Genomic DNA, 13,301 nt, shown 5'->3' with positions numbered 1-13,301 from the left:
CATTACTGCGTGTATTGTTATATGTACAAACATAGAACAGGCTGGTTGGTGGTCGTGTATTAACATAAGAAATCCGGGGAGCTTCGGCAGGGAGGTTGGTGCACATGGGGTATATGGATGATGCTCTTGCATGCAAGAGCGCAAAGTGTGCCCCAATGTTGATTGAGGTTAAATCGTTGATTACTGCTCTTGCCATAGTGCATGGGTCGGGGGCAATATGCCTCTGATTATCGGCACTAAACTCTTCAGCCGTACGGGTTTGGTGAGGAATAAATCCATACCAGACCCAATCGCGTCGCGTTGCATATCGGCTTGCGCAACGCCAGTCAAGGCAGCAATTCTGACGGGGGGTTTGGTTTCCAGTGTTTTCTCAAACTCGCGGATTCGTCTAGTAGCTTCTAGGCCGTCCATGATTGGCATGGAGATATCTGTCAAGAGTATTAGATTGTCAGAGGAAATTCAGGTTAATGTTTCAAATACCGACCCATGAAAATCATTCCAATGACAGAGGAATTGGCCTTGAACACCTCGAGGGCTTCTTCTCCGTTTTGCGCAATAAAATAATCACAGTTCAACTTCTTCATAAAAGCAATAAGAATTCTGAGATTGATATCATTGTCATCCACAAGAAGAACCGTCGTTGGAAGGTCTGATTCACGGTCATTTTCCTTTTCCATGGGTGTGTCGTGGCTCGTGGTGGCGGCTTCTTCAGATGGAGAAGGCTGGTCGTCAATATCCCCCCGAGAGAGTCTCAACGACTCGCGCATTCCCACTGAGCCTTGGCTGTATGTTTCTGGATCTGTTGCCGCTTTTGTTGTGGAGTCTTCGCTGACCTCTCCATTTGACGACGGGCTAAGAAACGAGTCCATTCGAGGCTCATTGGTGCTGACCTGGGCTGGGAAGCTCCCTGAACCGTCCGGTACATCTCCTTCGCCCGGGAGGGAGTCAACCCGCAGCTGCTGACGGTTGATACACGCTTCTAATGTTTTTGCCAATTTGCGCGGTCCGCATGGTTGGCTGATGAACTCGAGCACAGGTGCATCCCCGCGATTTTGAGCTCCAACAGACATCGAGTGCGCGGTGCTCGCAGATGGGCATATTATGACGACGGGCGAAGAAAGTCTAACGCCTGGTCTGGGCGTAATAGCCCTGGCCTCATGATTCCCTATATCCAGATATTCATGAGAAGATATGTATAAGTCACAGTGGGCGAAATGTGTTTGTGAGGACTCAATTAGACGGACTTCCATGGAGAACCAGTCTTGACACAGCTTTTGTAACGATATGGATAAAGCTGTGTCTGATTCAGAAGTTCCGGGGCCTAAGATCCCAATAGTCTTTCCGCGCGCAAGCCTTTGCGCCATAGTGATGGGAGAGTGACTATTCAACTTATCGAGGTTGTCCAGAGCAGACGCATGATCAAGGGTCACAGTTGCCACGACTTCAGTGCCAACATTCTTCTCGGAGTTGACCTGGATATCACCGCCAAGCGATAAGAGTATCCGTCGTGTGATACTTAACCCAAGACCATTGCCGGTTGTCATGCAATCTTCCTGTGAGAAAGCAGTGAATAGTCCGTTCTTCAGAAAATCTGGGTCAATCCCAGATCCAGTGTCCTTCACAGTCACGGTGACTGCTGAGCTTGTGATGTCGCCACTTTTTCCGAATTTCGCTGGAGAGGCCTTCATAGAGACGTAGATATAACCTCTTTGAGTGAATTTCAAGGCATTCCCAAAGATATTCGTGAGGATGACATGCCAAGCCCCAGCCTGCGTTGAAAACTTCCAACTGTGGGTGCGGTCAATATCCAAAACCACCTTAACCCCACCCCGTGTATCTGGCTGTTTGCCAGCCAATGTAGAAGCGCCAGCGATACCCCGAAGAGGAGACCCTGAACTGCTGAAGAAGGAATAGCCCGCAAAAACAGTTTCAACCGCGTCTTCCAAGGTAGCATCAAGTTCGACACAAGTATTGACACCATTTTCTCCAGAATGTGAAGAATGCGAAGATCGGTGGGCTGCGGCCACTTTCCGGTCGACAGAAATTTTATAAACACCGCCACCCGGAGGGTTGGCAACAGGGTTCGGTCGAACATCATTGATACTAGCATACTCGAGGAGTTGATTGATCGAGCCCAGTAGTGTGTATGCACAAGAAGAAATCGTATGAATAAATCCTCGTTGCAGCGCGTCCATAACGGTGTCACTGAAAAGCTCTGCTGTACCAAAAATGCCATGCAGAGGGGATCGAAGTTCATGACTGAGACCTGAGAGCAAGTCTGATTTTGCTCGATCGGCAAAATGAGAACCGAGTCGGTGCACTTCTGCCATAATACTCGTTCCGAATGTCACGAGGAATGCTAACTCATCATTCGATGTGAAGACACGGTGGGGCGCTTTCGTCCACGTCAGAGCCCCCGAATACCATCTACCCTTGTGTGAATCCCATAAAGGCGAGAAGATGATGCTTCGAGACTCGGGGCAAGTTGAAGCAAGGTCTGAGCATCCTGGCGCACAAGAGATTTCTGGGTTTTTTTGTACTTCTTGCCCCGGGGCGTCGCAAAAATCGTTTGATTACGCCGTCACCGGTGTCATCAGATGAGACGGTTCCATCTTCGCCAAAATTGAAAATCTTGCCCCGAGGATATCGGTGCAAAAGACCCCCAAGAAATGACTCCGATAATGCGATTTTGTTATCCTCCGTCAGCTGGCCATTGACGCTAGAGGCATTCGAAGTGGCAAATCCGAGTATCTCGCATGGGTTCAAGGTAGCTTTGCCTGAGCTTGTAGCCTGCTCTGGGCCAAGAAAATCCCGATCTGGGGAGGAACGTTTGGGGGAGCTTCGGAATGTGGCCTCATCGCCCGAGGAACAGCTTTCAAAACTACTGCCTTCCGTGTCAGACTTCGCATTGTCCACCAAAGCTTCCTGGGAGCCGAAATTGGCGTTGAAAAAGACAACTGCTTCAACTTCGATACTCTCGCGGATGAGGTTGGCTGCGCGTCCAAATGTTTCATTCACTTTGGCAGTATAATCATCCTTCGGTGATTGCTGCCTTGACTGATCGTTGTCGACTGTCATGGCCGCTTGAGATGCTTCTTTGAGTTTTAATAAGGCCCTGGCATCCCTCTGGCTGGTGCTCGAGTTGGAAAGTGACCGATATTTCTCCTTATCCCCCTGTAGGGTCTTGTTTCTAGGGATATGAAGATTGTATGGACGAAAAGGGAGATGGCTTGGTGCATCATTTTGAGCCGCGGCCTGAGCCACGTTTTGCGAAATTTGTTTTTCCTGCTGCTCTCGATTGACATGTCCCTCTGCATGGTCCATATCACCAGAGGTGGTCTGAGGAACGTCGGTGTCGACAACCCATGAGTTACGTAGACTGCCTTTTCCCTCGAGGAAACTTCCAAGACCAACCATCATGCGCTCACTGCGGAAATGTTGGACTTTTGAATGACTAGTTGCTAAGTAATTCATGACGGTAGCTGCAATATCAACCAGGAACTGGAGTGACTTGTCGTCCGGAGCGTCGTGAGGTTGGTTGTCCAAAATTGTATAGGATCCAATCACCACGCCTTTGGGACTGATGATAGGACTCGATGCCAGAAACCGAATGTTTGGGAATGTAGTCACATCCGGATGGTCCTTGAATGCGTTATCTTCAGCAAGATTGGGCACAACAAAGACGCCTTCCCTGGGGTTTGACGTATTTGGCGTAGAATTCATAACCGATTTACACAAGCTGCGGTCATATGACATAGTACAGCTCCCAACCCAAAGCTCATCTCGGGCATTGTGGTCACCATCATCTTGCAGACTGAGGGTTCGAGTGGCTTCTGTGAGAATATGTTGTTCATTTCGACCGAAGAGCGAGATCAACGAACGCTGCGCATTCAGTCGTAAGGTGCCTAGTTGGGCGAATGCTGTCAGGACCGGGTCCACCGAGGATCGAGCGACATGTTCATTTGATGGTGTAATGGGGCCAATATGGTGTAAGGCGTGTGGTTTGAGATGGTACGGCGGTAAATACCTAGTGAGGCGGGGCGCACAGTTAGCCTACGGGCAACAACGGTGTGTTTATAAAGGTGGGTAGATTACTTATAGAATTCACGCTCTCTGGATGTGCCAAAGTTGACATGGTACTTCTGAGCGTATTGAGATGTGACTGGACGTGACATTGCGTCGGTCACAGGTCTGGGACATTGAATGCAAAGAGTGCTAGAGACAAACTTGGGAAGATATCCGCTTTCTCCTCTCCTTAGAAGAAAGCGGAGGATAATCTAGAAGATCACACAGACTGGGCCTTCGAATTTCAGAAAAGAAGTATGTGAAGCTTCGCGGGGGCACACAAAGTTGCAGCCCGCAAGCTTCGAATCTCCCAAGATTGGTGGAACTTCTAACGGGGTGTTCCAACGTTCCAATGTTGGCCCCCAGTCTGGCCAATAGATTAGATAAGCGGTGACATGGAACGGGAAAGTTTGGTACGAGGCAGCCAATCAGATCCTTGGGGGAAGTTTAACCGTATCTCAAGTCTGCATTGTGATTGGTCAAATTGGGAAGTAGATGTCAGACTATAAGATGGCCCCTCTAGGCCCTAAATAAGAACCTTGGTTTTCGTTGTTGTCTACTGGTAATATACATACGCTATATATTCCCACAGTAGAGCCCATCATGGATACAAATGTGTCCATGGGTATCTGCAGGTCTACAATATTGAATGCCTTTCACCCGTTCACATGTGTAGGTTGTAGATGTCATTCATAAATAGTATATGGCCACAAATATAGCTATCTACCTACAGTGACGGTACACTATTATTTGTAGGCTGGTCTCTAGGAGTCAGTAGGATGAATCTCGGAAGCCCTACAGGGCTGGCCATTATATATGTACTACGAAGACCCATAGTGCTCAGGGTTCAAAACCCGCTTCTTGATGCCTCAATGCCTGAATTAGCACCGCTTTCTACACCGCTCTATACTGTGTATTGTAAAGCTCCCGAGGTCAAAATGAAGCCCTTTTCCCCAACACAAATGCATGCATCTCCGATTTTTGGGGTGGTTTACCAGCCTCCAGTGTGAAAATGAAGCTTTTTTCCCCCATACAAATATACGCATCTCCATCTTTTAAGAGGAAAGTTTCATTTTCATACACGGGGTCATGTAAACTAGTTCAGCAATTGGAGATGCATGTATTTGTATGGAGGTAAAAGGCTTCATTTTCATACCCGTGGACATGGAGAGAGATTATGTAAACCATCTCAAAATGGATGGAGATGCATGCATTTGTATGGGATAAAAAGGCTTCATTTTCATACCTGGAGAGAGAGCGTATGTGCACCATGTAACGCAAGCAGAATTAAGGTACTTTGATTACTAAGGGAGTGTCCTAGTAATTCAGGTATTTTAATTTTTCCGCCGTTTTAAAATAAGGCATTCAGGCATAAACTCCCCTAGGAAGGGGGTTTTGAACCCTGAGCACTATGGGTCTTCGTAATATGTACGCTACATCGGTATAATGTGGACCCACTGGTATACAATGGGCCTGTCCATCCACATTCACATAGCATTATTTCAAGCTATGTATGGAGTACCAGCTAGCTGCCAAGAATGATGTACAATATAAGTCGGTTATCCTGCGAGGTGATAGACAAAGTTTACATAGTGTCCAAAGGGACTACAACATAAAGAGCCGACATAGAGATGGGAAGCTCTGTCACGGCGGGATTTCGTTGCTAGGGATGGCACCATGCCAGCCGTCAGCGGTTGCGGGATCGTGGATTTGGCTGGATTGGTTTACCATGGCAGACACTTGTGGGGAGCGTAACAATTGGGGTGACAAGATACGTACGAATCATATGTTGAGAACAGAAGATTAGATCGGGGTAGTTATATGTGGGTTGGCATATGTAACATATTTCCATGGGGCTTTCCTGTCTTAGTTGGCCGTATTGGGCTACACTTTTTTCAGTCATCGGCATTAAATCTACGTGTAACTTACACCATATCTAAAGTCCATAGGTTCTGGTTTCAAAAGGGCTGAAATTCAAGTGCTAGATAGAACACGGCTGCGAAGGCCAAGACCAGCCCATCATATTTGACATCAAACACTGAATATCGACCCAAACAAATAATCCCATTGCCCAGAATCCCACCGCCGCCCTCATCTTCACATATATCCATCGCGGTCAAACGAGCAGCCTAGCAAGACGAAACGCGGAAGCTACCCATGCTCTTGCTCAACTGGTGATCGTTCCAGTCATCAGATGCAATTCCAATCTGGTTGCCGCAGGAGCTGTCGCTGTAGACACGAAGAACGCAGTCGGAGCCCCAGGTGGCCTCCCAGTCAATGGTGTCACCGGCCTTGCAGGAGGACTTGGTGCAGCCCTTGTTGTTCTCGCCGTCCCACTGCCCGCTGCAGGTCGTGAAGATCCAGGCGTTGGCCATGGGGAGGACGGCGGCGATGGCAGCGATAGTGGTAGCGGTGAACTTCATTTTGTTGGAAGTTGAAGGTTTGGTTTGAGTAGTTGGAGGTTGAGATGGGGATTGAAAAGGTAGATGTGGATTGGATGTTTGGTCTTTGGATTGAGATTTGATTGTCTTGGAGAGGATGATGAAGAGAGTAAAAGCGAGGATAAATGGTTGCTTATATAGTTTTCCCGGTGGCATCGAGTCTCTATTAATAAAGTGAACGATGTAACTTCATCAATGCCAATGCTCGTAACATGCCGAATGAAGCCAGAATAGAACCCATCACGAGAGATCAGCGACGTCGATGGGGCCAATATTCCAATCCCGCCATGTCTAATACGATACCTATGACTACCGAATTCCGGATGACACAGGCCATTGGTACGTAGCCCGCTGTCAGTAAGGTGGAGCGGCTGGGGTAGTCATGTCGATCATTTCTGTTCAGGACTAGAAAAAGGACGAAGGAATGGTTCATCTAGAGATTCTCGTATTCTCATTTTGGGGCCAATCTAGGATAGTGCGTCGAAAGTGAAAGAAATTATTTTAGGATGTCCTGTTTAGGTTAAAAGAATGACCAAGGGGTAAACATCGACTCCGTAGGCATTCTCGTATTCTCGTTTTAGCACCCATCGAGAATGGTACGTCCAGAGCAAAAGGGATTATTTTAGGATGACCTTTAGGCTATGCCACTAGTCGATCACAGATCTACTCTTAATACAAGGACTGTTAATACACTATATCTAGGAAAATACCAGAAAATCTATAATTATCCTGAAGATGTTTATCTTCCTCAAGTTTGGCCTTGTATCTATTTCTGGAGTTAGTGTTTACCTCAAGCATAAATGATCGACAGGTTCGATGACCCAATGTAGTAACATCCCCGGGCGATCCATCTCGTATGTTTTAAGCCAAGACTCGGCTGAGCCCCTCCTTCCTGGGCAACTCGTGTTCGTGGGACCAAAGGAATACGAAGTGCAATATAACTTGAAAAACGACTACAACATACTCCGTACCTACAATAATTGTGTTTAGGTAATCATTCTATGGCCTCCAAGGTTGTTGTCTCTATACGGGTCCGAGAAATGACGACCTGACATCCTTGGGTATCCTGGTTCTCGCTGGACCAGGTGACGGCAGTACGGACTCCATGTACTCTTGTTACAACATAAGCTCTATGTTGTATACCGGTATAGCCCCGGATGGTGATTCCCCTTTGCATATTTTTCACTGCAAGCCAGCGTTCCACAATTTACCATGGCGGACGCACGGAGTAGATCAAGAGTTAAACCCAATAGAACTCAACCCCAGTTTCCCAAACCAGTCCAATCATCTGCACATTAACAACGTCCTCACTAGCGGTGATACGTGGGCCACATGTGGGTTCAGCACCTCTAACAGGACCTGCAGCAGTAGTATGAGGGGCAGCACCCGACGCCTCCTGCCTTTCCTGTACCTTGCCAAGGACAGATACGAGACTACAAGACTTTTGATATATGTGAGGCCTCCAGATAGACAATTAGTATGAAATGTCATGCAATGTCCTATTTGATGCTGACGTTGAAGCCGATTTCCGTTTTTCTTTTTCTTTGTCTCTTTTTCCCAAACGAGAACGCAACAACTCTGGTATATATATTGCACTATGACACTTTCGCTGCCAGCAACATATTGATGGCAAGAGCAGAAAAATAGACCGAGCCGCTCATGAGGGTGGCGTATGTACATAGGGTAACTTACCTACCTGTACCTAGGTAGAAACCCTCAGGACATGGCGTTGAGCTAGATAGATTGGATCCGATAGTGGATACCCATCATTTATTGAAGGATTGCTTTGCTATCCTCATCCTACATTGGGCAATTCAGATTCAGTATCAACTAATGATCAGCTATTTCTCCTAACAAAGAAGAAAAAGGAACAGCGAAGAGCGGAAAAGAACAGAAATATATCAGTAGACACGTGTGCGGGAGCGACAAAATTCCTGCATTCTTAAAATGCCGGATGAATATCCCACTTGTTCTTGATACGCTGGAGCCACTCGCTGACTGAGATGATCTCCTCACCAACTAGGACGTTACCCTCACCAACTCTCTCGCGCTCGGCAGCATCGTACGGTGGGATATGCAGGATTTCGTGGTCCTTGTCACAGATCCTTTTTCCAAGGGTCCCCTCGCGTAGCTTGGTGTAACAAGGCTCATCGAAGTGCGTATAGTCGCATTCTCTGCACATATAGATATTATTTGGGTACATGATACGAGTCCCGCAGCCTGCACAGTGTTCCCACATGGGCCCTGTGAGTTCTTGTAATGTTGGCTTGGTCTCCGAGCCTTCAGGACTGGGTTCTTCGTCATCGTATGGAACAATCAACGACCAAGCGGCGAGGCAGTCTGCGTCATAGCCCGCGAACATGAGATGTCTTGCCAATCCCAGATATCCCATCCAGTCATTGAACGGATCATCGTCAGAGAGAAAGTCGAGATTGCGTTTGACATGCATACGCAGGGCATCTTTGGCCTTTTGCTCGTCGCCTTGGAGCGCGTAGTATCGTGCGACAAGTTCTGAGGCGTAGGCTGTAGAGCCCCTGAGGCCGTCGATATAGTATGCGGGCTTCCATGTGGCCAGCTGCTCCAACTGGTCCAGGTAGGTAGCGGCATTGCTTGGGTCACGCATCGCCTCGTGGAAACATGCGTTTGCCAATTTTGTCCAGGCCGTGCTTTTTGCGATTGAGACGAACGTCTCGTCGCGAATTTCGTCGATCTGTAGGACGCGTACCCACTGTCCGATGGCAAATTGTCTCCTTTCAATGTTCTCGGAGCTATTATCGTAGCAAAGAAGCGCAAGATTATGCACTAGACGTACTTGGCAGACTCGATGGACTGCTTCCTTGTCAACGTCGCCCTTATTAGCCGCCTTGGTGAGCTGCTCTTGAGCGGCAACAACGGCTTCCTGGTAGCTTTCAAACATAGCATCGAAGGTTTTACTGTCAGACACCAGACCGAGGATTGCCTCGTGATACTCGTCCCTGTCGTTGTGCTGGTGGAACGTCTGCGTCCGCCTGTCTAGACCGGTTGAATCGTCCATGGAGGCCTTGAGTGAATCAAGGAATTTGAGTAGGCCCTCCGAATTCTTGGTTTTGTGGTATTGTAATATCATCCCCAAGGCCGCGTCATAGTCATTCGGGTCATTCCGCAGCATTTCCTCGTATATTGCAAGCGCCTTGTCACTATTGCCCAACTTCCCGTTGTACTCAGCCATATCGCGGTCCAGCCATATCAACTCAATATCATCCTCGCGTGTCTCACGACACTTGATTTTATTTCTTGCGGCCTCTAGCGTCTCAATCGCCAGCGCGTAGTCCTTCTGGTAGGCATATACGGCCGAAAGACCCCATAGCGAGAGCCAGTTGTACTCCTGGAGAGAGCACGAGAGTTTGAAATGTTCAATGGCCTCAGCGAATTTTTCGAACTCTCTAAATGTGCAGGCTAATCTGCGGGTCCCCTCATATCCTAGGCTATCGAGTCCAAGCTTCTGTCGAGCCCATTCAGCGGCATCGGAGATTTGGGACGCGTCAATAGTTTCGGGCCTTGAGAAATCGATCGATCTTTTGATTTTGGGGTTTTTGCGGCTCTCAAGCTGATAAATCAATAATCAGCTTCAAGTCATTGTTAGGTAGGGTTTGCGAAATTACCAACGACATACCTTTGTGAGATATCCATGAATTACAGCGAAGCAATTGGGAGGATAGCTTACAGGAACATCAGGTTGCAACCAGAGACGGGCGGTAAATTCAGCAATGTGCTCCAGAATATCTGCATCAGGCTCGGACTTGGAACTCAAACTTTTCACCCATATTCTTTGATCATCAGTGAGGCTTTTAGAGACCGCAGAATCTTGAAGCCACTTCAACGAAACTTCAGCATATTTGTCCGCGAGGATCCAACTAAGGCATAGCACCATATTATTGGTTGGGTTCCACCATTTTTCAATCACCCTTTCGTCCGTAAAGAGACTAACCAGCTGCGGGCCAAGAGCCGCCTTGTGTTGTGGTTGTGTCAATGAAGGGTCCACACATTCAAGATGGACAGCGAAAGATTCAGACGAATAAGTGAGCAGCGAGTCTAATTCTGGAGATCCCTGGTGGTTGATAACTTCCAAGCATGTTGAAAGGATACTCAGGTGAGCAGTGTCGGTGTCAACTCCAACTCGGGCAGTTTTTCCTTTGAGCTTCCGCTGGAAGAACTCTTCGAATCCAAATTTGGCGAACAGCTTGGGGTCACAGACCGTCTCCAAAAACCGACGGATAATCCTGACTTCGACTTCACTGATATCACCAGTAATGTCAAGGTCTGGGGCGCCTTCAGGGTTATGGAACTCATGCCTGGTTCGTATGAACTCCTCTATTGAGTCGGAGACTATCTCAACGTATGAGGAGGACTTTGGGATTATCCCAGTTATGGGATGCGGTTCTCCCTTAATCAGGAGGAGGGAGGAATATTGGTCTGTTATCTTTTCGGCCAAAGGCCGGAGAGAAGATTCCCCGGCCTTCAGGTAGAGGACTCCCTCCAGGTCTTCCAGAGTTCGCAACCAAGGGTTGACGCTAAAGGTGACCCATGTGAGGAGGGTATTTAGGTCAGAGATGTCCTCTTCGCTGAGTGTCTCGTTGAGGAGTTCTATCCTTCTCATGATAGTGTCGGATCGCTTACCTCCCGAGTGGGATAGTATATCTCTGATCTCACCAGGACGTTGTTTCCCGCTAATCTCCTGCAGCAGGAGGCTGACATTGACAAAATCACCATGGGTCTGAGACTTCAAATCTTGTAAGATGTCGTGACGAAGAGAAAGCACCTGATCCGATGAGCCGCTCAGAATCTCCATCTTGTTCATGCGATCAATAATGAACTTCTCTAGATCGTCATTCTTTTCGGATGTCACATCAATTGTCGATATTCCTTCCCCAAGCTGACCTTTGAGCTTGCTCATTGTCTCATTGCGCCCAGTGATAGCAATGCGGAGCTTGAACTGTGACCAGGTTCCAGAGGTAGCCTGTAACCGCCCCAAAACCTGAATGAACTCCTTAAGTTCGCTCTTCTCAACCTGGTCAATGCCATCCAGAAGGAGGAAGATGATTGAGTCACTCTTATATGACTTGGAGAAGAGAATGTCCCAAAGAGTTCCTATCTGGTTGATACCGGTTGCTTTCACAGAGCTCACATCTTTGCGGTAAACAATATCTTGGTCGGCGACCTGCCACGCGAGGATCTTGAGGGCCTGGACCAAGGATATTTGTTGTTTATCTTTGTCAAATATATGATAGGCAGTGGAAGTGCACCTCATATCACTTTCTGACTCAGGTTGTGCTTCTTGTAGGAATTTGACGATGCTTGCAAAGAGGAACGATTTGCCATGTCCCTCGTCTCCGGAGATACCAAGGACTGAAAACGGCGAACTTTCGAGGGTCGCCCATCCCGTATAGAGGGGATCACTCCGAAGCCACTCTCCGCTTCCCTGGACTTGGTCACTCAGGAGACGTCGAAGGGTCGTTTGAACGACTTGGAAAGCCTCGCTAGGTTCGTCGAGACTGGAATCAATATTGTTCAGGAGCTTCTTTAGGGCAGTGTCTGCATCTCTCTTCTTCTCAAAGTTGAGTAGCTTATCGACTGTCCCATTGATCTTTCTGGTGCTGTCTCTGTTCTCAATAATGTTTCTCTCGCTCATCTTCTGTGACTCGAACCCTAGAGTTGCCCGCATCTGAGACTCGCGCTCAACTAGAGTAGCCAGGTGAGCCAGCTGGCCACTCACGCCTTCGTCGCCGTCGAAGACAAGCACCTTGAGCGCGATGAAGACCTTGTGCCCCTTGAGAACCTTAATCGACAACGCACAAATGTCGACAAAACACACCAGCTCCTCATTGATGATCTTGCGGAGAGCGACATCAACCGCGTCCGCGGGCAACCGCAAATAGATTTTGCAGCGCTCTAGCACGTCGGAGATGCGGCGAAACAAGTCTGCCAGGCTGCTGAAAATGCGTTTGTATCTCGCTCCAGTATCAACTAGATATGAAATTGCATTGAAGCAGAGACCAGCGGGCGCAAAAACCTAGGTCGTAACTATGAGCAACGTCAATCTTGGGGATAATGGGCACTCACCATACTTGCCCCCTGAGCAGCAATCCCACCCAGAAGCATGATGAATTTCAACGTATTGCCAATAGCATCTTTTGCGGCCCTGTACTTGTTGTTTTTCTCATCGTCGTCATCTTGCTTCGCACGAATTTGATCAAGAACTTCGTCGACTGAGTATTTCGGGGTTGTAGTGAGGTCGACTTTGGTTGTCTGCGCAAAGGACGCGCACGCTTTGTCCCATGCCTCCTGCAGATTATAGTCTCCGTCATCTTGAACTGTATCCATTGGATGATATATCGGTTCTAGCTCGACCCGAGCTAAGCAGCAACTCTCCGTTGCCTTTTCCAAACTTGCTGACTCTTCCCTTTTTTTCAATGGGAAACTAGGAAAGTATAGAGTTTTTAAATGGCGTAATTTTAAAATATTACATTCGGGCGGCTGAAACCTCGACCCTAGCGAAAAGCGAAAAGCGGCCGGGGGTATTGGCGAAGAGGGGTCCGGCTTTTCCAAGCCAATGGTGAGATGAGGGCGCCTTTATCCAGTCTCACTTAGCAAGCCACGTACGGAGTGGAGTAATTACAAGAAGGCGGCGACGTAGGGTGGAGCAGGCCGCTGAAATAATTCTGACATTTGCTGTATGCCCTGAGGGGTATGAGGGGTACTCTGATGAGAAGCCACCACAGGGAATATTATTGAAACCCAAGGATTGCACGTCGATGT

At 48.0% G+C, this 13,301-nt stretch overlaps 3 protein-coding genes across 3 annotated transcripts; all 3 read right to left on the bottom strand.

The window, feature by feature from the left end:
• Window positions 1-180: 180 nt before the first annotated feature.
• N7519_011617 (putative sensor histidine kinase/response regulator) lies at window positions 181-4,175 on the bottom strand (the record flags this gene model as incomplete). The annotated part of the gene is made up of 4 exons (XM_057298390.1): window positions 181-428; window positions 485-2,506; window positions 2,541-4,027; window positions 4,096-4,175. The coding sequence occupies 4 exons, from the start codon at window positions 4,173-4,175 to the stop codon at window positions 181-183; spliced, it is 3,837 nt and encodes a 1,278-aa protein (XP_057146272.1).
• A 2,019-nt stretch (window positions 4,176-6,194) lies between these two features.
• N7519_011616 (uncharacterized protein) lies at window positions 6,195-6,488 on the bottom strand (the record flags this gene model as incomplete). The annotated part of the gene is made up of 1 exon (XM_057298389.1): window positions 6,195-6,488. One exon carries the CDS (start codon window positions 6,486-6,488, stop codon window positions 6,195-6,197), a length of 294 nt encoding a protein of 97 aa, XP_057146271.1.
• Window positions 6,489-8,448: 1,960 nt separating this feature from the next.
• Window positions 8,449-12,866, bottom strand: N7519_011615 (uncharacterized protein; the record flags this gene model as incomplete). The annotated part of the gene is made up of 3 exons (XM_057298388.1): window positions 8,449-10,092; window positions 10,159-12,555; window positions 12,606-12,866. The coding sequence occupies 3 exons, from the start codon at window positions 12,864-12,866 to the stop codon at window positions 8,449-8,451; spliced, it is 4,302 nt and encodes a 1,433-aa protein (XP_057146270.1).
• Between the last annotated feature and the right edge of the window lie 435 nt (window positions 12,867-13,301).

The sequence above is a fragment of the Penicillium mononematosum genome, assembly GCF_028829835.1.
Source record: "Penicillium mononematosum strain IBT 11891 chromosome Unknown utg000005l:1.0-9366267.0:1.0-9372171.0, whole genome shotgun sequence".
In the NCBI taxonomy this organism is placed as follows: Eukaryota; Fungi; Ascomycota; class Eurotiomycetes; order Eurotiales; family Aspergillaceae; genus Penicillium; species Penicillium mononematosum.
This window is presented reverse-complemented; position numbering and strand designations above follow the sequence as displayed.